This window comes from Rhinatrema bivittatum, chromosome 4 (assembly GCF_901001135.1).
Source record: "Rhinatrema bivittatum chromosome 4, aRhiBiv1.1, whole genome shotgun sequence".
In the NCBI taxonomy this organism is placed as follows: Eukaryota; Metazoa; Chordata; class Amphibia; order Gymnophiona; family Rhinatrematidae; genus Rhinatrema; species Rhinatrema bivittatum.
In genome coordinates, this window is record NC_042618.1 from 282,428,026 (window position 1) to 282,455,440 (window position 27,415).

The following is a 27,415-nucleotide window of genomic DNA, read 5'->3' on the forward strand; positions in this document are numbered from 1 at the left end:
TTGCGCTGGAAGTTATTTTAAAGTGGATTTTCTTCAGTTTATTGGATAGGCTGGAGCGGAGCTACACGCTTAGGCGGCCATTTTGATCGCTGCGCTAGAGCGCCCCCCGGATCCCAAGCTTTCTGTCTCTGCCTCCCTTACAAGGATTGACTCTCTCCCCAGTGCTCTCCCTTGCTTCCTCCAGGTTTCTCTCCTCACCCCAGAAAGACCCCATGATTTCTCCTTGTCTGTCCACACTTTAATAAGCTTTCTCTCTGAATTCCACCCCCTTCTTAGCAAGACCCCAGCTCTCTTCTAGCTTCCCTCAAGCCTGCTGTCTACCTCTTGTTCAAGCTCCACTGGACACCCATTGCTCCCTGTTTTGTTTGGGTCATGCAGGCCAAGGCCAACATTACAGCCTCATCTCTTCTGGCCTGGGGGTGGCTAACATCTATTTCCCCAACTCATTTTCAATCTGTGTAGACCAGATTGATACTGCTCCTTTCTCGCTTACAGCTGACACTGAGGCTATTCCTACCTGCCTTCCAGCTTGCACAGTTTTCAGTGCCAATGCTGCTGCTCCTTATCCCTACACTTAATTCTGTGGGCTAAATACAGAATTCTGCAAAGATTCTGCACAACTTCACAATGCAGAATCCCCCTCCCCTACCCCTAACAACAAAATTCCTATGTAACGCTGTTGACATCAAAAAGTGATTAGATTTTTTTTTTCAATTCTTTATTTATTGCTTTCCAAATTATCACAACAACAAATAATCTGTAACAAATTATAATATCATAGTAACTGATTGACATCTTATTATTAATATTTAGGAAAAAAACATAATACTGACCATATTAATATCAATTTAACAATCAGTCACTAATGTAAGGCAAAACAAAGTAAAATCTTCGTTCTATGAGCGGATTTTAGGATAAATATTTAAAGAGAAGATAAGCATTATCAATGGCCCACATTTAACAGCAAAATACCGGACATTATGCTGCTAGAAGAGCATTGAGATCCTCCGGGTTTGTAAATATATAATTTTTCCCATCTAATTTTACAATACATCTGCATGGATATTTAAGCAAAAAAAAGTGATTAAATTTTATATAAAGGTCCTCTAATTTTGAGGCAGCTGTTGAATTAGTTTCTTATAATTTTTTTCATAGGTCCTTTTTATTAAATCCCAAACAGAAATGGATTAGGATTTGGTTCTTATTATCTACCTTATAAATGGGCTCTGACCGACGGCCCGCAAATGCACAGTAGAGAGCAGCTCTACCGCGCATGCGCGGGCGAGCACGTCGGTCAGAGCCGAGCGTGCACGAAAAAAAAAAATGGCGCTGGGGCCGCAGGAGCGGCGGCGGTAAGAAGCAGGAGCAGCGGCGAGGAGCAGGAGTGGGAGGAGCAGTAGTGGCGGCGGCAGCAACGAAAAAAAATGGCGCTGGGGCCGGAGGAGAGAGTGAGGGGGAGGGGGGAGGAGAGAGTGAGGGGGGGGGGGGGAGAGAGTGAGGGGAGGGGGTAGAGGGGAGGAGAGAGTGAGGGGGAGGGGGAGGGGTGTGGGGAGGACAGATGAGGGGAAGGGGAGGGGAGGATGAGGGGGAGGGGGGAGGGAGAGAGTGAGGGGGAGGGGGAAGAGGGGAGGGGGAGAGGGGAGGAGAGAGTGAGGGGAGGGGAGGGGAGTGGGGAGGAGGAGAGTGAGGGGAAGGGAGGGGGAGGAGAGAGTGAAGGGGAGGGAGGGGGAGGAGAGTGAGTGAGGAGGGAGAGGGAGAGGGAGGAGAGGGAGGGGTGAGGGGGGGAAGAGGGGGGAGGAGAGAGTGTGAGGGGAAGGGGAGGGAAGGGGAGGAGAGAGTGAGGGGAAGGGGGAAGGACGGGAGGAGGGGAGGAGAGAGTGAGGGGGGGAGGAAGGGGGGGAGAGGGAGGAAGGGGAGAGGGGGAGGGTGGGGGAAGAGGGGAGGGAGGAAGAGGAAGAGGGGAGGGAGGGGGAAGGAAATGGACCGAATTTTTTTTTTTAATGTAGCCTGTTGTTACGGGCTTAACGGCTAGTATAGACATATTGTATAAGTTGTATGAATTGGTGACTTAAACATATTGGGGTAGATTTTCAAACCGTGCGATTTGGCCTACTTTTGCTGGCACATCAGGCGCAAGTAAAAGTACGCTGGATTTTAGTAGATACGCGCGGAGCCGCGCGTATCCGCTAAAATCCGGGATCGGCGCGCGCAAGGCTATGGATTCTGTATAGCTGGCGCGCGCCTCCTTTCTCTCCGAGGGCCGCTCCGAAATCGGAGCGGCCTCGGAGGGAACTTTCTTTTGCCCTCCCCTCACCTTCCCCTCCCTTCCCCTACCTAACCCACCCGCCCGGCCCTCCTGTCTAAACCCCCATCCTTACCTTTGTTGGGGGATTTACGCTCCCAGAGGGAGGCGTAAATCCCCGCGCGCCAGCGGGCCGCTTAGCGCGCCAAGACGCGACCTGGGGGCGGGTACGGTGGGCGGGCCCAGCCACCCGGCCGTAACCACGCCCCCGGACCCGCCCCCAAAACGCTGCCGGCACGCCCCCTAAACGCCGCGACGACTGGGCCCGCCCCCCGACACGCCCCCCTCGGAGAACCCCGGGACTTACGCGAGTCCCGGGGTCTGCGCACGCCGGTGAGCCTATGTAAATAGGCTCACCGGCGCGCAGGGCCCTGCTCGCCTAAATCCGCCCAGATTTGGGCGGAATTTAGGCGAAGCAGGGCTCTTAAAATCCGCCCCTATGTTAATAGAAAAGGCTTATCACAAAAATATGATACCTGATACTTTCTTATTTTGTCTCTCTTTATTTTCCTTCACTCTGTAATGCCTAGGGACTCCAGAAAGTCTAATGAGAAGGAGAGACAGCTCATGAGTATGATTAATCAGTTGACTAGTTTGCGGGAGCGCAGCTGCTGGCAGCTCATGATGAACAGAAGAAAATAGCTGCCTCACAAATTGAGAAACAGCGCCAGCAAATGGAGCTGGCCAAGCATCAACAGGAACAGGTAAGTAATTTTGTTCTTCACTCTGTCAACACAATGTATTTATTCAACTCTTCAGCATAACAATAAGAGATTATCTCTTAGCGCTTAATAACTTCTTAGCAATCAGATCCTCTCTTCCTCCTCCACTCAGACTCCTCTTCCAAGAGAAAGCAGGAATAACATGGATGCAAATGGAGCTGTCATTTTGCTCTTTTAGATGGCACACAAAAATCGCTCCAATAGCCAGCAAAGATAGGATTCTGCTAATGATAATCCAGCCTATAGCATTTCATTTTTTCTCATAAACTATAAATGTTGATATTCAAAAAATTTTTCCAGATAACTTTTGGAGTTTCCCAGACCAACCCTGATATTTGAAATTCCTGCTCCTTTCACCAACAAACTGTTTCCTGATAAGTCATACCCATGTAAAATTTACTTGGATAAAAAGAGGCAATGAGGGGTTGGTATTTTCAGCGGCATGACTAAAAGTTCTCTGGGTAGCATCAATACTCACTCACTGATACCTAGAAAAACTCAGTTGGCTAAGACTGGTCAGGGAAAACACTGCCCTAAAGTTGCCCCAGGTAACTTTAATCCTGGGTATATTTTATGGCAGCCTCATCTGGCTAACGGCCACTCAATAAGGATCACGAAAGAATCTGTGATCTGGGAGCCATTTAACTATTGCACCAAAGCAGATCATTGGAGGGAGGCAAGTGGTCCATTTAAGTATTTCTCGAATGGAGCATCACCTGAAGAACAGCATCCCTTCAATATGATCCTGGGATGGTGGTAGACGCAGTAATCAGTAGGGTGGTGCATTCGTATTGAACATAAATGTAAAAACGCTACTTTTTTTTTTTTAACTTAAAAAAGTGATAAGACATAAATGATCGGATTTCCAACTTATTCAACATAGCTATGTTGAATAAGTTGGAGAAATCGCGATTGTTGATCCAAAATAAAAATTTAAGCCCCTCACCTTCCTTAATCCCCCCCCAAAGACTTACCACAACTCCCTGGTGATCCAGCGAGGAGTGAGGACGCCATTTCTGAAAGCCTCTCCGAGGAGCACATGACGTCGGCGCCACGTCGGAGTGACGCGGCGTCACGTGATTCCCCGCGGGTTCGCGCCGGAACGCTCGTTCGGCCCAAAAGGAACTTTTGGCCAGCTTGGGGTCAGGAGGGCCCCCCCAAGCTGGCCCAAAAGTTCCTTTTGGCCGAACGAGGGTTGCGGAGGGAACTCGTGGGAATCATGTGACGCCGCGTCACGCCGACGTCAACGTGATTCCCCGCGGGGTCGCTTCCGGGATCCTCGTTCGGCCCAAAAGGGAACTTTTGGCCAGCTTGGGGAGTCAGGAGGCCCCCCCAAGCTGGCCAAAAAGTTCCTTTTGTGCCGAACGAGGATCCCGGAAGCGACCCCGTGGGGAATCACGTGACGTCGGCGCCACGTCGCAGTGACGCGGCGTCACATGATCCCCGCGAGTTCCCTCCGGCACCCTCGTTCGGCCAAAAGGAACTTTTGGCCAGCTTGGGGGTGTCAGGGAGGCCCCCCCAAGCTGGCCAAAAGTTCCTTTTGGGCCGAACGAGCGTTCCGGCGCGAACCCGCGGGGGAATCACGTGACGCCGCGTCATCATGCGACGTGACGCCGACGTCACGTGCTCCTTGCAAAGTTGGTCAGAAATGGCGTCCTGACCCCGCTGGACCACCAGGGAGTTGTGGTAAGTCTTGGGGGGGGGGGGGATTAAGGAGGGTGAGGGGTTTAAATTTTTATTTGCATATATGGACATATACTCAACTCATTGAATTCTGTTTATGTCCATATTGACCGCAAATGGGACCCCCTTTGAACATATGGACATATGAACTTAAACTTTTGCTCTGCACATCCCTAGTAATCAGTGGGCGAGTTCTGCAAGATTGAGGATAGTCATGACACTATTTGAAAATGGAAAGAGTGTTCCTCGAGCCTCTTCCAAGTTTTAAACTCCTTCTAGGAGTCAGGTGCAGACCAGCAGAAGTAGACCCCAGCTATACCTATGAAGTGACATCCGACACTGGAGAAAATGGGGGTGATGTTCAGTGGCACTGTCATGGAGAAAGAGGCAGGAAGCATCCAAAGTGGTGATTAGCACTATTGGCGAGATGATCACTTTAGATGACCAGGAGATGTAGAGGAGAACATAGGTCTCAGGTGGTTGCTACCCCTGTTAGCAAGCTATAAACTCCTTCAAGACCATTTTCAGTAGAAAGTTCATCCCCAGTTTGTACAAGCTGTAGTCACATCCAGGCACTGCTGGCAAAGTCATAGAGGAGCAGTGCGCATTTCACTAGTGACATGTAGCCATCCACAAACATCTCACACTCCTTCCTCTTTCTAATGGCACATTGGTGAAACCTGGGTGAGGTATGGGCAGGCAGCAGCTCCACAGGAGCTGGAGTAAGAGGGCACAGGTGGGCTTTGCTACACACTGGTGGATGGGGCCTATAACTCAGCTAATATTTTAGGAGCCATTAGAAGAATGCTGGAGGGCTGGCAACTGGATCAGAGAGCCAGAAGTGTAAATGCAGAATCCTTTGTCGCTGACAATGGTTCTAACATGGCAAAGGTGGTATCTGATGGGTATGATAACAGTATGATAATAGGGTGTACAATGCTTTGCTTACACTCTGCACTTAGCAATGAAGAAGCATTGGAGCAGGGGTCCAGTTAACCACAGAATGTCTACCCTCATGGTTTAATAGAGAAGTGTAGGAAAATAGCTAGGCATTTCCATCAAAGTGTGAAGGCTAGGGACCTCTTCTGTCAATAGCAGGAGGAATTAGATATGCCTCACAAGCATCTCTTTCAAGATGTGGGGTCCCACTGGAGTTGCAAGGGGTGCAGTGTGTACCCCTGCATGATCTGTCTATGGAAATGGAGATAGGTCTGCAGGCTCCCCTATGGCATCATGATTGGTCAGTCATGAGACAACTTGGGACAATCCTGCAGTACTTTAAGAATGTGAAAAAACAAAGCAAGACCGATGCCTTGGAAAGAGAATTTATTAAATACAATAACACCAACTCCAGCCGAGTTTTGCCTTATTGGCTGCATCAGGGCTGTGAAAAATAATAGTTCAACATTTATTTACATATATCAATATCATTAAGAACAAATTAAAATAATTCAAAAATAAAATTAAAATTCAGTTAAAAATTTAAAAAATTTAAAATTTTAACAATCCAGTAGAGATGTGAATCGTGTGCCAGAACGTCTTAATGATCAGATTCAGCTGGGGGGGGGGGGGGATCTGATCGTTAAGATATGTGAATTGGAATCGTTTCTGATTCCAATTTACATCGCTAATTTTTTTTTTAGGGAGGCCCGCGCCGCTAAAAAAAAAAAAACCCACCCGACCCTTTAAATCGACCCCAACCTCCCGACCCCCCCAAACCTTTTAAAATTACCTGGTGGTCCAGGGGGGCCTCAGGGGGCCTCGGGAGAGATCCAGGGGGGCCTCGGGGAGAGATCCAGGGGGGCCTCTGGGAGAGATTTCCCGTTCCCAGGCATCAGCTGTTCTAAAAAAAAAAAAAGGCGCCGATGCCCCTTTGCCCTTACCATGTGACAGGGTATCCGTGCCATTGGCCGGCCCCTGTCACATGGTAGGAGTACTGGATGGCCGGCGCCATCTTTAAAGATAGCGCCGGCCATCTTTACTCATCAGCCCCTATTATAGAGTATAGTATAATAGGGGCTGATGAGTAAAGATGGCCTAGGGGCTGATGAGTAAAGATGGCCGGCGCCATCTTTAAAGATGGCACCGGCCATCCAGTGCTCCTACCATGTGACAGGGGCTGGCCAATGGCACGGATACCCTGTCACATGGTAAGGGCAAAGGGGCATCGGCACCTTTTCTTTTTAGAACAGCTGATGCCTGGGAACGGGAAATCTCTCCCCAAGGCCCCCTGGATCTCTCCTCTCCCAAGGCCCCCCTGGATCTCTCCCGAGGCCCCCCTGAGCCCCCCCTGGACCACCAGGTAATTTTAATAGGTTTTGGGGGGGTCGGGAGGGTGGGGTCGATTTAAAGGGTCGGGTGGGGGTTTTTTTTAGTGGGCCATCGGCGCCATTTTAATTAGTGGCAGCCAAAATGGCGCCGATGGCCCGAGAGCGGGGAGATCGCGCCGGGACCCCCTCCCCACTGGAACACCAGGTAATTTAACATTTTGGGGGGTTCGGGAGGGTGGGGGAGGGTAAGGAATTGGTTTTAAAGGGTCGGGGTGGGTTTAGGGGTTGTTTTGGTGTGCCGGATTTCCCGCCCTCCCCCAAATAATTCCCGTGCCCTATTTAACGATACAATACAAATGCCCCTGATGATAAATCGGGGGCATTTGTATTGTATCGTGCACTCTAACGATTTAGGACGATTTTAAAATTATCTGACGATAATTTTAATCGGTCAAAAACGATTCACATTCCTACAATCCAGTACATAAATCAAATTAAAAGATCCATCCAGTCAAAACGGATTCTCTATTCATGTATAGAGTGTCACAGAATAAGGGGGTACATTTTAAAACATAGCGCGCACGCGTACATTTGTTCACACAGCAGGCACGAACAAAAGTACGCCGGATTTTGTAAGATACGCACGTAGCCGCGTTTATCTTATAAAATCCGGGGTCGGCGCGCGCAAGGGGGTGCACATTTGTGCAACTTGCATGCGCCAAGCCCTGCGCGCGCTGCCCGTTCCCTCCAAGGCCGCTCCGAAATTGGAGCAAAAGTTATGCCTGCAAAAGTTATGCCTGCTCGAAGCAGGCGTAACTTTTGCCGCGCGCCATGTTCTGGTCTGGGGGCTGGTTCGGAGGCCGCGGCCATGCCCCTAGAATGCCCCCAGACCGAAACCATACCCGCGGCACCGCCCCCGGATGATGCGCTGACCACATCATGCCTCCTGACACGCCCACCTCAAGAAAGCCCCGGGACTTACACACGTCCCGGGGCTTTGTGCGCGCCAGAAGCCTATGCAATATACGCTCAGCACGCGCAGGGGTGTTTTAAAAGGGTTACGCATGTACCTTATGCGTGTAACCCTTTTAAAATCCGGCCCAATATGTTTACATGAAGATAAAAATAATTCAAACAATAAATAAATATGAAGATGAAAAGATATGTAACAGAAAAATAGTAATAAAATTATTTTTAATTATGTTTGTGTGGAGATAACAAATTGTCTATCTGTGGATCTTAATGATATAAAATGTTTTTAAGACATATCTCTATTTACCAGTTTTTGATTAATTTACCTGTTTATAATGATTACAATGTTAATTTGACAAACATCTAAAATCATTTCCTGATGATTAATCAAGATTCTAAAATAGAAAAGAAACAAGTTAAACCAAAATATTAAATTTATTCATATCAGATGCACTATCATATCTTAGCTTTCAATATTAGTGATCGCTTGGTTTTGTAACACCAAGATTTGTTTCTTTAGCAAAGTTAATCCAACAAAGTCATGTTTCCATCGTTCTTATCAATTAATCATTGCAAAACTCATTATGATCTTCTGAGAACTGTCATTAATATTAAATCTATTCTATAATCAACCCGATGCTGAATTGTGTTAAAAAATCTTTCTGTATCACATTAATCTATAAATACTGGTTTATATTCCGAATTTCTTTAATTCAACCAAGCCCATTTGAGTGTTAAGTTAGAACCATGCTTCAATGTGTACTATATTAAAAACCTGAGACCATTTTATTCAATAGTAGTAAATAGATGCACCTTTATATGAATAATTTAGAACCGTTATTGTAAAAATTATTACAGTCCCTTTCTAAGTAAATCTTGAAAAATGGTTTTAATGCTGTCGCAGTCATTAATGATTACTAAATATTATTTATCTACTATATAGATCATGCCTATTGAGGACAACTGTGGTTCAAACAAAACAAAACAAAACTATATTGTATGTATTATCAATTAGGGATGTGCAGAAGGAAAACATTTGTTTCAATTCGTTTTTCATTTTGCCAGGACCCAAATTCGTTGCATTAGTTTCATAGGGGGAAAAAACAATTCATTGATTAGTTTTATATGTTTTCGTTTCATCATTACAGACAGTGGAGGGAGTATTTGCAGCCTATTTTTGGCTGCAGAATTGGGGTTTTCTTATCAATTCTGATGGATCTTCTGGGGAAATCATCATAACAAGAAAAGAGCTCCATGGTACTTAGACTGTGGCAAAGTGGCACCAAAGTGGCATGAATAGCCTAAGGCACTGTAAAGGGGCAAAGAGATACCAGGAGTGGCAAGAGTGCTTTAACAGAGGTGCAAAGCAGCAGTGAGAGTGTCAAAAACACACCACAGCTTCAAAAGAGACCACCGATAACAGTTCCATGAACCCTTGAAGGCAGCACGACAGGCAAAGTGGCAAGACATAGCAAGCAGAAAGAGTGTCAGAAAAAAACACAAGGTGCCAATAAAGGGACAAAGCAGCAGAAAGACTAGCATCAACACACTGAGGAACCATGACAGTGGCAAGAACACCACAAGGAGTAGAGTGAGTCGTCTGGTGTATAGCAGTAAGGCAGAGTGGCAGAAAGTTGATAGGGGCAAGAAAGGCTGGCAGAGCAGAGGTAGTCTGGTCCCTGTGGGTTTGATAGGGGCAAGACAGGCTGGCAGAGCTGAGGTAGTCGTGTCCCTGTGGTTTTGATAGGGGCAAGACAGGCTGGCCCCAGGGAGAGTTCCCTTTCCTTGGTATAGGAAAGGGCTCCCAAGAATCGGTTCGCCCCTTGAGTGGGGGGTTTCTGTTGGCGTCTAGTGATCTCTCGCTGCTCTATTTAAATCTGGTGGAAGTAGAAGATATACAAACGAGAATTTTGAAGGCCGAGACGGAGGAGGTTTCCATGTGAACAGTGGTTCAACATGGGTCAACAGATACTAAGAGATAGACTGGCTACACACAGGGAGAGTTCCCTTTCCTTTCCACAGGAAAGGGTTCCCTGAAATGGGATGGCCCCTATAGTGGAGCACGAGCCTTCAAAGTGTGGTGAGTTGACGTAGAGGAGGTTTCCATGTGAAAAGCGGTTCAACATGGGTTGGCGGGTGTTAAGAGATAGACTGGCTACACCCAGGGAGAGTTCCCTTTCCTTTGTGCAGGAAAGGGCTCCCTAGAATAGGTTGGCCCCTAGAGTGGAGCAAGAGCCTTCAAAGTGTGGTAAGTCAACGTGGAGGAGGTTTCCATGTGAACAGTGGTTCAAAATAGGTCAATGGGTACTAAGAGATAGACTGGCTACATCCGGGGAGAGTTCCCTTTCCTTTGCGCAGGAAAGGGAACCCTAGAATGGGTTGGCCCCTAAAGTAGGGTATTTCCGTTGGCATCTAGTGAATACCCAGAAGCTATTAACTGCTTATGCACTTTAGCTGATGACAAAGGAACTTAAAGAGCTCTCAGAAATAAGAAAACTGCTACTCAAGTCCAAATCTACAATATCAACCTATGTTGACTCTGTACCCTACACAATGCCTCTGTAAACTAAGGGAACACAGAGGCTGAACTAGAGTGCAACTACCACCAGTTTTCTATAGTACTAGAAACATTAATGTTGGCACCTAAGAAAGATTTAGGGACAATGGCCCATATTATTAAGGTCATGAAAACTATTGAGCAAATGAAATATGCAAGCTCCAAACGAAGTCAGCTTTTTATGTTCTTACATTCCAAATGTTGCAAAACAGGAAAAAGAATATTCTTTACAGAAATGATGCACAAATGCATGAAACTGAAATTAGAAATATTAGAACTAAACTCAGACAGACACAGCATTTGAGGTCAGGCCCTTGTAGTGTCGTAAGGTCTGGACAGTGGTCACTGCAGACAGGCTCAGCGTTTGAGGTCAGGTCCTTGTAGTGACATAAGGGCTGGACAGTGGACAGACAGGCACAGTGTTTGAGGTCAAGCCCTTGTAGTGATGTAAGGGCTGGACAGTGGACACTGCAGACAATCACAGCATTTGAGGTCAGGTCCTTGTAGTGACATAAGGGCTGGACAGTGGACAGACAGGCACAGTGTTTGAGGTCAAGCCCTTGTAGTGATGTAAGGGCTGGACAGTGGACACTGCAGACAATCACAGCATTTGAGGTCAGGCCCTTGTAGTGACATAAGGGCTGGACAGTGGACACTGCAGACAGGCACAGCATTTGAGATAGGCCCTTGTAGTGATGTAAGGGCTGGACAGTGGACAGACAGGAACAGAGTTTGAGGTCAGGCCCTTGAAGTGACATAAGGGCTGGACAGTGGACAGACAGGCACAGCGGCTGAGGTCAGATACATGTGCTTATATTATATGGAGCATATGAGGCAGTTGGAGCTGCTGCAAGGCTTTAAATTGCTTTTATTCATCTTGCCATTCACGGGGAAAATTTGGAAACCCAGCAAAGGCATGATTATTTTCAAAAACACTAGCATTTCCATCAACTCTGGTCCCAGCCTTGAGCGGTGAGGGCTCATGATATCCCCTGTCATTGAAAATATGCGTTCACTGGCACACAGGTTGGTGGACATGACAGATATCGCTGAGCCACTTTGGCTAGGTGTGGCCAGACAGTGGACTTGTATGCCCAATAAGCCAGCGGATCTGTCTGCATGTCCTCTATGGGCTCTGTGAGATACCGTATCACTGACATTTGTGCTGGTGTCTCCTTTGCTTGAGTGGGCTAAGAGTCCTTGCCAGCGGCTTTCGCTCTAGCTCATTCCAGAACAGATGCTTGTTTATGGGCAACATGGCTTTGACGTACTGTCGCACCAAATGTGTAACTACAAAAGAGGCCTACTGGGGATTTGGCTTAAAAGAGCCCTGCTATCCCAATATATGTGAGTCAGCAAAACTTCCAACAGATGCACGATGCAGTGCCTTGATGTACACTACAACTGATACCGCTGTATGTGCATGCACCAAACTTATAACTACAAAAGAGACCTACTGGGGATTTGGCTTAAAAGAACACTGCTGTCCCAATATATGTGAGTCTGCAAAACTGCCCACAGATGCAGTTCAGTGCCTTGATATACACTATAAGTGAGACTGCTCTGTGTGCACAAAAAAATGAAACAGCAGAGCCTGAGCCTGCTCTGTGCACACAGAGCCTGCTCTGTGTGCACAAAAAATGAAACAGCAGAGCCTGAGCAAGCACAGTTCCTAGTGATGCTGCTTCTTGTTTGAAAATACCAACTCACACTATCTCCCAGCCACACCACCCAAACCCTGCCTGTTCCTGCACCAACCTACCCCAGGAGGGTAAGATAAGCAGCAAAATGCCACTACTGGCAGCTTGTCTCAGTCGGAGAGACAGAGAGACCGTCTGAGTATAATAAAAAAAAAAGTGCGATCAAAAAAAAGCCTGGCTAGCTGGCACTGCAGCAAAAACAAACAAAATTCTATCAAAGTAGCTAGCAATTGAATACAGATTTGAGATACTCAGACTAGCTCTGAGTAAAGCCACCATCCCCGGACCACCTCCTCAGACCACCCCCGTAAAGAAAGAGCGTAGCATGCTGTGTGCTTAAGGTATAAATAGTTCAGCATCATCAGGAACAGTGTCACAGAGCACTGAGTAAGAGCGGCGATTAGCTGCCTTACAAAAATGCTTAGCTCTGATAGGTTGCATTCTCATCTCCTTGCCAACCTTTCTGACCCACTCTATGACAGGGCTGTGAGGTCACTTATGACTCACAGGAAAGGGCAGGTTTATCTTATGGATACTCCCACATGGCCTTCTTCTATTTCAAACAGCTGCTAAGAAATCACTGTGAACCAAAAGAATAAAACTAATATGATATGTTTTATTCATGGGGATCGCCATGCGTTTCACGAACCCACGAATCAAACGAACAGGGACTTATGCATTGCAGATTGCACATTTGTTGAAAATGAATGCACCGCCCTATTATCAATTAGTATATTTATAACACAAACCACACTTTGTAACATCAAATATATTCAAACACACTGCTTTTACCTATCCATGCCAACCATCTTTAAGCCAAAATTTAATTCAAACATATACCGACGTGGTATACAAATTTAAATTAATCCTTTTTACTAACAATATGTATGATATATATTGCCATGGTATAAATAGGTCTAGCAGGTGATATTTGTGTAAAGTAGATCAAGTTAATATTATTTATATATTAACCCGATGTTTAACATGAGCTGCTCATGGAATTTATAAAGGTAGATTTATTTTACCACACACTATATGCTAAATCCCTTTTCTTATGCGTGCCGAGCCTCTGTGATTACAAAATGAAAATTGGTTCTTACCTGCTAATTTTCATTCCTGTAATACCACAGATCAGTCCAGAAAAGTGGATTATGTATCCCTACCAGCAGGTGGAGTCAGAGAACAATTAGAACTTTGGGCACTACTACATAACGAGAGTGCCACCTGCAGTCCCTCAGTATTGGCCTGTACCCAAGCCCACACTAACAGAACTAACCGAGGTTGAAACCCAAACAAAAAATGACAACCTGTGGCCTCAACAAACAGACTTAGAAACTGCTCCATCAAGTAACTCTGTCAACACGGAGCTCCATAATTAAAAAAACAGCAAATCGTAAGGCAATGCAGTCTTTCGATATCTGAAGAAAGGGGTGGGCCTCTGGACTGATCTGTGGTATTACAGGAATGAAAATTAGCAGGTAAGAACCAACTTTCATTTCCTGAACATACCCAGATCAGTCCATAAAAGTGGGATGTACCCAAGCCACCCTACACTGGGTGGGAACCCGAAAGACCCGCACGCAATACACTCTCACCAAAGGATGATTCATCATCAGCTTTAATGTCCAAGCGATAACGTTTAGTGAAAATGTGTAAAGAAGGCCACACTGCTGCCCTACAAATCTCCTGAGGTGATAGGAGTTGACACTCCGCCCAAGAGGTCGCTTTTGCCCTGGTTGAGGGTGCTCTGAGACCCAACAGCACTTGATGCCCTCGGCAAATGTAGGCAGAGCCGATGGCTTCCTTAATCCAACAAGAGATGGTCGCCTTAGATGCCTTGTCACCCTGTTTGTGCCCACAAACAGGAGAAACAAGTGATCGAACGTCGTACATTATTAGTAACCTCCAGGTAGCGCAGCAAAATACGCCGGACATCCAATAGATGAAGGTCCCTGCCCTGAGAGGAATCCCGAGCCCAGTGTGGAAAACTGGGAAGATCGACCGCCTGACTGACATGGAAGGCCGAAACCACTTTGCGAAGGAACGAGGGAACCGTGCCCAGGGAAATTCTATCATCATATATCCAAAGAAAGGGATCGCGGCATGACAATGCCTGCAATTCCGAAATCCGGCGGGCCGAGCAAATAGCCACCAAAAACAATGTTTTTAAAGTCAGATCCTTCAACGAAGCCCTGCGCAGAGGCTCAAAGGGGGCTTCGCACAGTGCCCGGAGAACTAGATTCAAACTCCAATCGGAACATAAAGGCCAGACAGGCGGATGCAGATGTTTAACCCCTTTGAGAAAGTGAGCAATATCCGGATGGACAGCTAGAGACACACCAATCAACCGACCCCACAAGGTGCCCAATGCTGCCACCTGAACCCAAAGTGAATTAAATGCTAAACCCCTAGTGAGTCCTTGCTGCAAAAATTCAAGCACCCGGAAGATGTCCACCATCAACGGATTGCAGGAGCATTAAAGACACCATGCCTCAAACAGTTTCCAAATGCGAACATAAGCCATAGACATGGCTGGACGGCGAGCCTGTAGGAGCGTGGAAATAACCTGCTCATAATAACCCTTCAAGCATAAACATCACCTCTCAAAAGCCAGGCTGCGAGAGAGAAGTGATCCTCCCGATCCGAAAATATGGGCCCTGACGGAGAAGATGCGGTAGATGAGCGAGTTGCAACGGACCCTCTAGGGCCAGGCGAATCAGATCTGCAAACCACGGGCGACGCGGCCACTCCAGTGCCACCAGAACCACCCTGCCGGGATGGAGTTCAATGCGATGAAGAAGTCGACCGATGAGGGGCCACGGAGGAAAGGCATACAGAAGAATTCCCTTGGGCCAGGAACACACCAGCGCGTTGAGACCCACCAAGCCCTGCTCTCACCGACAGCTAAAAAATCTGTCTGTCTTCACGTTCGCCCTGGTTGCCATCAGATCCAACTGCGGCACACCCCATCGTGTGCAAATGAGGTTCCATGCATCGTAAGACAGTTCCCATTCCCCGGGATCGAGCTGTTGTCTGCTGAGAAAATTGGCCTGCACCTTCTCCACTCCTGCGACACGAGAAGCTGCAATTCCCTGGAGATGGCGCTCCACCCAGGCGAACAGGAGGTGCGCCTCGAGCGCAACCACGGGACTTCTTGTGCCCCCTTGGTGGTAGATGTAAGCTACCATCGTTGCATTGTTGGAGAACACACGAACCATGCTGTGCCGTATCCAGGGAAGAAACGCCTGTAAGGCCAGCCGTACAGCTCTCGTCTCGAGCCGATTGATGGACTAGGACACCTCTGTCGGAGACCAGAGCCCTTGGGCGGTTCTGTCTGCACACACTGCTCCCCAGCCGGACAGACTGGCATAGGTGGAGATTATTATCCAATCCGGAGGATCCAAGTCCACTCCCCGTTCCAGATTGTCACGCGACAGCCACCACGACAGACTGAGTCTGGACTCGGGAAGTAGCGGCATTGAGAGATGGAACTGTTCTGACACTGGATTCCAGTGCGACAAGAACGCATGTTGTAACGGTTGCAAGGGAGCGAACACCAGGGCACCAAATCCAAGGTGGAAGCCATGGAGCCCAGGACTTGCAGATGATGCCACACGGTGGGCTGCTCGCTCCGCAGGAGAGCGTGAATCTGTTCTTGCAACTTCCGCAGATGATCTTCCGCCAGAAACACCTTGCCTTGTAATGTATCGAATCATGCTCCCAAGTAAATCAGCTTCTGGGTGGGTTTCAAATGACTTTTATGCACATTGATGACCCACCCGAGTGACTGTAAGGTGACCATCACCGTGTGGACGGACCGCCTTGCGAAGGAAAGCGGCTACCACCACCATAACCTTGGTGAAAATCTGAGGAGCTGTGTCAAGGCGAAACGGAAGGGCTCGAAAGTGGAAGTGCTGACCCAAGACCTTGAAGCACAGGAACCACTGATGATTCATCCGGATCGGTATATGAAGATATGCCTCCGTGAGATCTAGGGACGCTAGAAACTCTCCCTTTTGAACCGCCGCCATCACAGTCCGAGGGTTTCCATATGAAAACGAGGGACCCTGAGACAACGGTTGAGTTTCAGCAGATCGAGGATGGGATGAAAAGTGCCCTCCTTTTTTTGGACCAAGAAGTAAATTGAGTACCGTCCCCGTCCCTGCTGCGCTTCCGGCACCGGGACATGGCTCTGAGGTCAAGCAGCCGCAGCAGGGTATCCTGTACCACCTCGCATTTGGCACAAAAGAGCACACGGGACTCCACGAACACTTCCCGGACTGGATGCACAAACTCCAGGGCGTAACCATCCCTGATCACCTACAAGACCCAGCGATCCAAGGTTATTCTTGCCCATTCCATGTAAAAGCCGGATAATCTGCCTCTGACAGCTTCTACGCCCAATGAAGCTTGTGGCTTCATTGGGTGGATTTACTGCTACCCACCCCGTGGTGTACAGAGTCCCTCCCAGAGTGGCGGCCTCCGTGAAAGGACTGTTGGCGACCCAGTGTTGACTTAAGAGCCCCCTGAAGCGGAATATCTGCCAGATCGAAAATGGCGAGAGCCCCGAAAATGAGCCCGAGAGGGAAAAACGTTCTTGGCTGCTCTTCTATCCTCTGGCCCTTGGACTCCTCGAGGAGCTTGACCAACTGATCCAACTCCTCCCCAAAGAGAAGCTTGCCCTTGAAGGGAAGGTTACAAAGTTGGGATTTTGAGGAGAGGTCCGCTGCCCAATTCCGTGACCAGAGAAGGTGATGAGCTGCCACCACGAACACCATGGACCGAGCCGAGGTCCGAACGAGGTCGTATAGCAAATCTGCTCCATACGCAATTCCGGCTTCCAAATGGGCCAGCTGCAATGCTCCACCATTGGCATCCGCCGCATTAGTACTCACCTCTTGGACCCAGCACAGGCACGCTCGTTGCATAAGACTAGCACAGACTGCCGCTCAAAGGCTCAAAGCGGCCACTTCAAAAACCCGCTTCAACTGGATCTCCAGCTTTCAGTCCTGCATGTCCTTTAAGGTGGCAGATCCCACCACAGGTATCGTGGTCTTCTTTGTGACCGCGAGACAGCCGCGTCCACTTTCGGAATCTTCAGCAGGTCCAGCACCTCTGACGACAGCAGGTAGAGCTTTCCCATCGCCCTACCCACCTTTAAGCCCGCATCCGGAGTATCCCACTCACAGGTCACCAGCTTTCGGACTTTCTTAGGCAGTGGAAAAGCTGTTGATGATCCCCGAATACCATCCAGAACCGGATTAACCCCTTCATTATCGGAATCCTCTTGAGTAACCTTAAGACCGAGGACATCCAGTACCTGGGGAATAAGCAGATGAAGCTCATCTCGCTTAAACAGGCGGACAACAGTGGGATCATCACCCTCCATCAGGATCATCTGTATCCATGTCCAGGGGATTAGGATTCTGGTCCGGATCTGCACCCGGTAGCTGCGCAGATCCGACCCCCAGACTCAGAACCGGCACTGCCCCTGCCCCAAAACCTGGGTCATGGGGATCCCCGCGACATCCTCCCCAGGATGAGAGCGGACCACTGGGCGCTGCTGGGTGGCTGCAGGACGTCCCTGCTTCAGAGGGGGCTCAGCGGGATCCCCAGCAGGCCCGGGTCTCTTTAAGGAAGTCTGTCTCTGTGCCAAAAAGGCCTGATGCATCAACAAGATAAACTCTGGGGAAAAATCTCCTGCATCTACCTCCCCACTGGGGGTCTTGCGAGCCCGATTCCTGCACGATTCCCGCAGGATTCCCCCCTCCCGCTTTGTTCCCCAACATTGGATCTACTGCCATGGGGACCAAAGCGGGAGGGGTGGAATCCTCTTCTTGCTCAGTGTCGCGAGTCACCCCCGCCCCCCCCCCCCCCCCCCGTGGTGGGGAGGGGCCATCCCCGACTGGCCTTCCAAGCTGGAGCAGTCCGGGCACAACGACGCAGAGCTTAAATTCTGCCTGGCGCCTCACAGGAGCGACAGACCACCGATTTTCGTGGTGCCATGCTGGGCCGCGTAGCCATGCGGTCAGAGCAGCTGAGGGAAGAAAAAATAGGCCCGAGACCTGCAGCCGCGCGAGCCCGCCGGCAGTACGAGGAAAAAAAATATAGAAAAACAAGGCCTCCACGAGGAACCGTGCTGTTCAGACACCCGGGTGCTGAAAACGCGGCCTGGACCCGGTACACACACTGCCTACCTTCACTATCAACCCGGAGCCCCGGGAGAGGAAGGAAACAAAACTGCGACGGCTCAAAGCTGTCCCCACAGCCTGCTGCATAGCAGGCTCCCCCGGTGCCGACTCCTTACTAGGGGTGTGCATTCGGATTGACCGCATTAGTAAAACGCAACTCATATTTTTTTTTTACTTAAAAAATTGATTCGACATAAACGATCGGATTTCCCACATATCGAACATAGATATGTTCGATATGTGGGAAATCGCGATTGTTGAGCCAAAATAAAAATATAAACCCCCTCACCCTCCTTAATCCCCCCCCCCCCCGACTTACCACAACTCCCTGGTGATGGAGCGAGGAGTGAGGACGCCATTTCTGCAATCCTTGGCGAGAAGCATGTGACGTCGGCGGCACGTCGAGTGACGCCGGCGTCACGTGATTCCCGGCGAGTTCGCGCCGGACGGCTCGTTCGGCCCAAAAAGAACTTTTGGCCAGCTTGGGGGGGTCAGGAGGCCCCCCCAAGCTGGCCAAAAGTTCTTTTTGGGCCGAACGAGCCGTCCGGCGCGAACGAGCCGGGAATCACGTGGCGCCGCGTCACTCAGACGCGACGTCACGTGATTCCCGGCAAGTTCGCGCCGGACGGCTCGTTCGGCCCAAAAAGAACTTTTGGCCAGCTTGAGGGGGTCAGGAGGCCCCCCCAAGCTGGCCAAAAGTTCTTTTTGGGCCGAACGAGCCGTCCGGCGCGAACTTGCCGGGAATCACGTGACGTCGGCGTCACGTGATTCCCGGCTCGTTCGCGCCGGACGGCTCGTTCGGCCCAAAAAGAACTTTTGGCCAGCTTGGGGGGGTCAGGAGGCCCCCCCAAGCTGGCCAAAAGTTCTTTTTGGGCCGAACGAGCCGTCCGGCGCGAACGAGCCGGGAATCACGTGACGCCGCGTCACTCGACGTGCCACCGACGTCACATGCTTCTCGCCAAGGATTGCAGAAATGACGTCCTCACTCCTCGCTCGATCACCAGGGAGTTGTGGTAAGTCTGGGGGGGGGGATTAAGGAGGGTGAGGGGGTTTAAATTTTTTTTTTGCACATATGTACATATACCCAACTCATTGGATTTTTTTTATGTCCATATTGGCCGCAAGTGGGACCCCCTTTCGGACATAAAAAATATGAACATAAAATTTTGCTCTGCACATCCCTACTCCTTACCTCAGACTAAAGAGACTTTTTTTTTTTAAACTAACTTTAAACAACTAAACTACTGAAGCCTGCACTAACAGGGGTTGAGGGAGCAGCTTCGGGGGTAGGAAGACCAGGAGTCCCCAGCCTGTACACCCCGGGACGGAGCGGGCGAAACACAGTCAGGGGTGTCTAAACCCCGGACGCCCGGCTTCCACTGAGGGATGGCCCACGAAGGTGCCTAACACCTCAGGAAGCAAACAAGAAGGAAAAATAAAATAACAAATTTCCTAACTACCCTGAAAAAAACTAAGACTGCAGGAGATGCACCCTACCACCTGCTGGAGTCAGAGAAATACTGAGGGACTGCAGGGGGCACTCTCATTATGTAGTAGTGCCCAAAGTTCTAATTGTTCTCTAACTCCACCTGCTGGTAGGGATACACAACCCACTTTTCTGGACTGATCTGGGTATGTTCAGGAACCAAATTTTATATATATATAAAAAATTGCAATGGCAATTTATGAAATGCTCTTCACAGCATGTAACACTAACATGAATTTAATTCAATAATTCATATTGTCATACCTTCATTTGTCGAAAACAGCACAATTTCGTTCCCAGCCAAGCGGGTGACAGATTGTATATCCTACAGTTCACAAAAATCAAATCAACCGAGAATATAATGATGTTCTTCTTTATAGCTAACCATTTAAAAACCACGTGAAAACTTCCCGACGTCACATCCTCCCCATAGTTTGTCAATCAATCTGTCAAGCTGGCTGTGGCTCACAATAATGTACTACATATTGTTTTATAACTTATTTAAAAAGCAGATCAACTTAATATTAGCCGCTCACTGAATTTGTAAAGAGAGATTTTTTAACCATGCACAATGTGCCAGACTACTTTTTAAACAAGATTATAGTTATATATATAAAATTGCCTTGGCAGTTTATGGAGTGTTCTTTATAGCATATACCACTGATATGAATATAAACATATTTCAGTGCGGCATCTGACGGTTTAATACCTTATATAAAATGTAGTGTAATACCTTCAGTCATTGATAGTCAGAAAGAAGCACAACTCTGTTCTCAACCAAATGGGGTGGCAGATAGTGTATTCTAACAGTTCAAAAAACTCAAATCAGCCAACAATATAATGATGTTCCTCTTTATAGCTGACCATTTAAAAAGCGCGCAAAAACTTCCTGACATCACATCCTCCCCATGATCTGTCAATCATTCTGTCAAGCTGACTGTGTCTCACAATAATGTATTGCATATGGATTTAAACGTCAGTATGTTTTTAAAGCTCTTGTGTGAATATTTAAAATGATAATCCTATTTAGTTTTGGTTGCATTAACATAAGCCCATTAAAAGCAATATAGCCTGGGAAGAATTTATAATATGTTTTAATAATTAAAGGCATATAAATAACTAAGGGGGTTATTTTCTAAAGCTTTATCATGTGCGTTAGGGCCCTAATGCAAGCGATAAGGCCACATCGCATGTGAAAAGGGCCTTTTCGCATGCGATATAATGCAAATTAGGGGGAGGGGAGGAGTTGGGGTGGGGAGGGGAGGGGTTGGGGCGGGGAGGGGTGGAGATGTTACCTATATTATCGTCGGCAGTAGCGCGCTGAATAGCACTACCTTTCACGGTGGCACTATTCGGTGCGAAAGCCGGAAGCCAGTGCACCGTGGCCACCAAAATCGCACCGCAGGCCCACCCCCATTTTCGCAGGATTGTAAAATTGCAATAAAATCAATATCTTGATTGATATTTATTCTAAAGCATTAACATGGATTTAGAAGTAATTTTTGCTTTATTATTAATACACTCCTTTTTGGTTAATTTAAGATATGAAATACACTCCTTTTATTTGAACAAAATATATCGAAATTGTGATAATAATGGGGTGTTTGAACCCTTAATTTTGAAATAAAAACCAAAAATCTATACCTCTCATCATGTAAACGTAAATGGTTAAAAACATTAAAAAAATTAAAAATCCACAAGAATACTGTATCGACATCAAGGGTTATAGAAATACTGTAAAATCAATATCCTGATTTAGACCTGTAGGGGACACTGTATTGAATTTAAAAATTAATCTTTGTTCTGTTCTCAATAACATACTGTCTTAAGTTGCCTCCTTTCCAAGATAGTTTCTGTTTACATAATACACAGAATCTATAGTCCTCGAATTTGTGGTCAGCAACCATAGGTTTTCCTTCTATTTTTCTATTAATGGCTCTTCTATGCTCTATTAATCTTTTGTGTAATGGATGAATGGTCGTTCCAATATACCATTTGTAACAGGGACACTTAGCTGCATAAATTACGCCATCACTTTTACAATTTGTGAAACTTCTAAGTTTAAAAGGAGTACGGTGGCCATTAATCATAACAACATCTGTTTTCATATTCACACAACATACCGAACACGACCCACACGGGCGGTGTCCCGATGGTCTGATATCTTTTACAGAGTATTGTGGAAGGGCTGAAGATTCAAAAAAATCTTTTAAATTACGCTCACATTTGTTAGCAATAATTAGCCTACTGTTTTCAAAGCATTTTAAGTTTTTAAGAATACTTCAATGTTTCTTTAGGATTTTAGTAATTTTGTATGACATATGGTTATAATTTAAAGGACATACAATAGTATCCAATTGCACTTTTTTCTTTTTTTTGTAATAATTCTTCTCTATTCCTCCTTAAACATGTTCGTATCCCTCATTAATATAATTAGCTGGATAGTTCTTTTGTTTAAACCTTTCTTTCATATCTGATGCCCTTATTTTGTACATGTCATCTTTAGCACATAGATGTCGTAGTCTCAGAAATTGCAAGTATGTTAAATTGTTCATCATAGTCCTATTATGGCAACTAGAGTATTCTAAAGTTTATTCGTATCAGTAGGCTTCCTATAAATATTCGTAATAGTAGGCTTCCTATAAATATCCATGTAGAGCTTGTAATCTTTCAATTTGATCAGTATATCTAAAAAAGGACCTTCTTCTTCTGAAGATGACATACTAAATTTCAAGTTCTTGTCCAATGAATTTAACCAAGTGAAAAAATGACTTAATTATATTTCATCTCCTCTCCATACCATGAAGATGTCATCAATATACCTCCAAATCACACATACAGAAGCAACCACCTCTCCACTAACTACTCACAACAAAAGTGACCAACTTTAGAGAGGGAAATAGCAATAAACTATTTAACTCATACAAAACTTCCAACCAGACTAGAGACAATATCATCGGTATATACTCAATGAAAGATTTAATCTGCTGTCTCTCGCCCTTATAGGGCCCCAGGCAGTAGTCAGCCTTCAGAGTATCGATATTTTAATCATTTATTGTCTCTTTGTCTCTATTGTAGACTTTTATATAAATAATTTTAATACTATTTAAATTCCAAAAACTATTTTTGTATTTTTTATTCTATAGCATCTATTAAAGGGTATCTGTTATTACCCAACCGGCTTAAAAGCTTAATGTCAAACTTTAAATAACAAAAGTATACTTAGCCGTAAGGTCATTCAAATGCCCAACCCGACATGGGCCATGTTTCGACTAACAACAAGTCTTCTTCAGGGGGAACTATTAAGTACAATGTTCTTTAAATGCCGGAGAAACTTATTCAAAGATCCTAGAAAACATTAAAAACACACACACCCAAAAGAATTATATTAGAGCATAATGCCACCATAACCAAAGAGTTGTACCTCGATGACTCAATATAAATCTAAACTTGCACCGCAAATAGTCCTAACACTAAACTTACCGGGACGAATCGCACATCTCTCAAGATCTCTCCATGGCGTCTGACTATTTGCGGTGCAAGTTTAGATTTATATTGAGTCATCGAGGTACAAGACTTTGGTTATGGTGGCATTATGCTCTAATATAATTCTTTTGGGTGTGTGCGTTTTTAATGTTTTCTAGGATCTTTGAATAAGTTTCTCCGGCATTTAAAGAACATTGTACTTAATAGTTCCCCCTGAAGAAGACTTGTTGTTAGTCGAAACATGGCCCATGTCGGGTTGGGCATTTGAATGACCTTACGGCTAAGTATACTTTTGTTATTTAAAGTTTGACATTAAGCTTTTAAGCCGGTTGGGTAATAACAGATACCCTATAATAGATGCTATAGAATAAAAAATACAAAAATAGTTTTTGGAATTTAAATAGTATTAAAATTATTTATATAAAAGTCTACAATAGAGACAAAGAGACAATAAATGATTAAAATATTGATACTCTGAAGGCTGACTACTGCCTGGGGCCCTGTAAGGGCGAGAGACAGCAGATTAAATCTTTCATTGAGTATATACCGATGATATTGTCTCTAGTCTGGTTGGAAGTTTTGTATGAGTTAAATAGTTTATCGCTACTTCCCTCTCTAAAGTTGGTCACTTTTGTTGTGATCAATATACCTCCGCCATATTATGATATTGTGTTCATAATATTCATTTTTTTTGTAATTTTTCTTCAAACTTAGCCACATATAGATTGGCTATAGATGGGGCCATCGCGGTCCCCATAGCTACTCCTTTAGATTGAATAAAATAGTCATTCTCAAACCTAAAAAAGATTTTAGTGAAGTCTATCTCTGCCAATTCTAAAATTAACCAATTGAGAATCCGTTTATATTGATTACATATCTGTAAGACTTCTTTGATAATGTCCAATGCTTCTGACTGCAGTATATTGGTGTATAAAGATTCAATGTCCAAACACAGCATTGTTATGTTCTTTTCCTGAATTTCAAAGTTCTCTAGTGAGGTGATTATATCACTGGAATCTCTTACATATGATGGTATATTTGGTATATGTGGTACATGTGGTTTTAAAAACCGATCTATAAAAATGGAGAGGGGTTCGAGGAGGGAGCCAATGGCCAATATGATCGGCCTGCCTGGTGGGGATGAGATTGATGATTTATGCATTTTGAGTAGGATGTAAATTGTGGGCATTACTGGTTTGTGTACTGAAAGGAAGTCTATCTCTTTTTTAGTCAAGCAATTTGTTTTGTCTCCTATACTTAATAAGTCACTTATTTATTTATTTATTTAATTATTTATTTATTTATTTAAAAACTCTTCTATACCGTTGTTAAGTTAGGTAACCAAGACAACGGTTTACAGCAAGGCACGATAATGAAAATATGAGTGGTATAGATTACAAATTAAACATGTACCATCATAGTACGATAACAATTTAATACAAAAAACTATGGGCTAGATTTTAAAAGCACTGCGCCAGTGCCCCTATTTTGCATAGGCCGCCAGCGCGCGCAAAGCCCCGGGACACGCATAAGTCCCGGGGCTTCGTAAAAGGGGCGGGAGGGCGCGTGTCCAGGGACATGTCCAAGGTCAGGGGGTGATCCGGGGCGGATCCGGGAGCGTGGCGATGGTTCGGGGGCAGGCCGGGAGGGCGGTCCCGAGTCCCCCAGCACTGCGGCCTGTGCCGGGGGATGCTGCGGCGGAGCAAGCAAGTTATGCCTGCTTGAAGCAGGCGTAACTTGCACAGCAAAAGGTAGGGGGGGATTTAGGTAGGGCTGGGGGGTGTGGTAGATAGGGGAAGGGAGGGGAAAGTGGGGGGATGCGGAAGGAAAGTTCCCTCCGAGGCCGCTCCGATTGATGAAAAAGCTGACTGGTTTAACACTGCACTGCGCGTACATGTCCCGCAAAGAAACCTGAGATCTGCTAATAAAGCTCTACTAACTATCCCCTCTGTCAAAACAGCCCGCCTCATGCAATTAAGGGAAAGAGCACTATCACTGGCTGGCCCCATGCTATGGAACATCATGCCACTCGAAATAAGGCTGAAGAGAAATTTGAAAATATTCAAAACCAATCTGAAAACCTGGCTCTTTAAACAAGCTTTTTATAAAGATAAAGAGAAGGAGAAATCCAGTGGATTGATAAGGACGCACCAAACTAGAACTTATTACTTGTAACCTACAAATGCATATTAATGTTAAATTCAAATCGCCTAATATGTTCCCAACAGACAAGCTTAACTTACACACATAGAGGTAGATCTTAAAAACATACGCATGCGCGTACTTTTGTTCATGCCACCAGCAGGATCGGCGAGCGCAAGGCTGCGCAAAATCAGGCCACTTGACAACAGTGATCATAACATGATCAAATTTAAACTAATAACTGGAAGAGGGACAATAAGTAAATCTGCAGCGCTAACACTAAATTTTAAAAAGGGAAACTGATAAAATGAGGAAATTAGTTAGAAAAAAACTGAAAGGTGCAGCTGCAAAGGTTAAAAGTGTTCAACAGGCTTGGACATTGTTTAAAAATACAATCCCAGAGGCACAGTCCATATGTATTCCACGCATTAAGAAAGGTGGAAGGAAGGCAAAATGATTACCATCATGAATAAAAGGTGAGGTGAAAGAGGCTATTTTAGCCAAAAAAAAACATCTTTCAAAAATTGGAAGAAGGATCCATCTGAAGAAAATAGGATAAAACATAAGCATTGTCAAGTGTAAAACATTGATAAGACAGGCGAAGAGAGAATTTGAAATGAAGTTGGCCATAGAGGCAAAAACTCATAATAAAAACTTTTTAAAATATATCCAAAGCAAGAAACCTGTGAGGGAGTCGGTTGGACCATTAGATGACTGAGGGCTTAAAGGGGCTCTTAGAGAAGATAAGGCCATTGCAGAAAGACTAAATTAATTATCTGCCTCTGTGTTTACTGAGGATATTGGGGAGATACCAGTTCCGGAGATGGTTCTCAGGGGTGATGAGTCAGACGAACTGAACGAAATCACTGTGAACCTGGAAGATGTAGTAGGCCAGATTGACAAACTAAAGAGTAGCAAATCACCTGGACCGGATGGTATGCATCCTAGGGTTCTGAAGGAACTCAAAAATAAAATTTCTGATCTATTAGTTAAAATATATAACCTATCGTTAAAATCATCCATTGTACTTGAAGGCTGGAGGGTGGCCAATATAACCCCAATATTTAAAAAAGGCTCCAGGGGCAATCCGAGTAACTATAGACCAGTGAGCCTGACTTCGGTACCGGGAAAAATTGTGGAAACTATTCTTAAGATCAAAATCGTAGAGCATATAGAATGACAAGATTTAAATGGACACAGTCAACATGGATTTACCCAAGGGAAGTCTTACCTAACAAACCTGCTTCATTTTTTTGAAGGGGTTAATAAATATATGGATAAAGGTGAACCGGTAGATGTAGTGTATTTGGATTTTCAGAAGGCATTTGACAAAGTCCCTCATGAGAGGCATCTACGAAAACTAAAAAGTAATGGGATAGGAGGCAATGTCCTTTCGTGGATTGCAAACTGGTTAAAAGACAGGAAACAGAGAGTAGGATTAAATGGTCAATTTTCTCAGTTGAAAAGGTTAAACAGTGGAGTGCCTCAGGGATCTGTACTTGGATCGGTGCTTTTCAATATATATATAAATGATCTGGAATGGAATACGACGAGTGAGGTTATCAAATTTGCATTTGACAAAGTCCCTCATGAGAGGCTTCTACGAAAACTAAAAAGTCATGGGATAGGAGGCGATGTCCTTTCGTGGATTACAAACTGGTTAAAAGACAGGAAATAGAGAGTAGGATTAGTCAATTTTCTCAATGGAAAAGGGTAAACAGTGGAGTGCCTCAGGGATCTGTACTTGGACCTCTGCTTTTCAATATATATATAAATGATCTGGAAAGGAATACGACGAGTGAGGTTATCAAATTTGCGGATGATACAAAATTATTCAGAGTAGTTAAATCACAAGCAGACTGTGATACATTGCAGGAGGACCTTGCAAGACTGGAAGATTGGGC

The 27,415-nt window shown here is 45.8% G+C and overlaps 1 protein-coding gene across 1 annotated transcript in view; it reads left to right on the plus strand.

Moving 5' to 3' along the window:
- Window positions 1-27,415, plus strand: part of SOX5 (SRY-box transcription factor 5) — a 1,631,810-nt gene that overhangs the window by 408,160 nt on the left and 1,196,235 nt on the right. Inside the window, 3 exon segments of the mRNA XM_029600160.1 lie at window positions 2,833-2,847; window positions 2,850-2,905; window positions 2,908-3,006. Coding sequence (XP_029456020.1) covers window positions 2,833-2,847; window positions 2,850-2,905; window positions 2,908-3,006 — 170 coding nt within the window.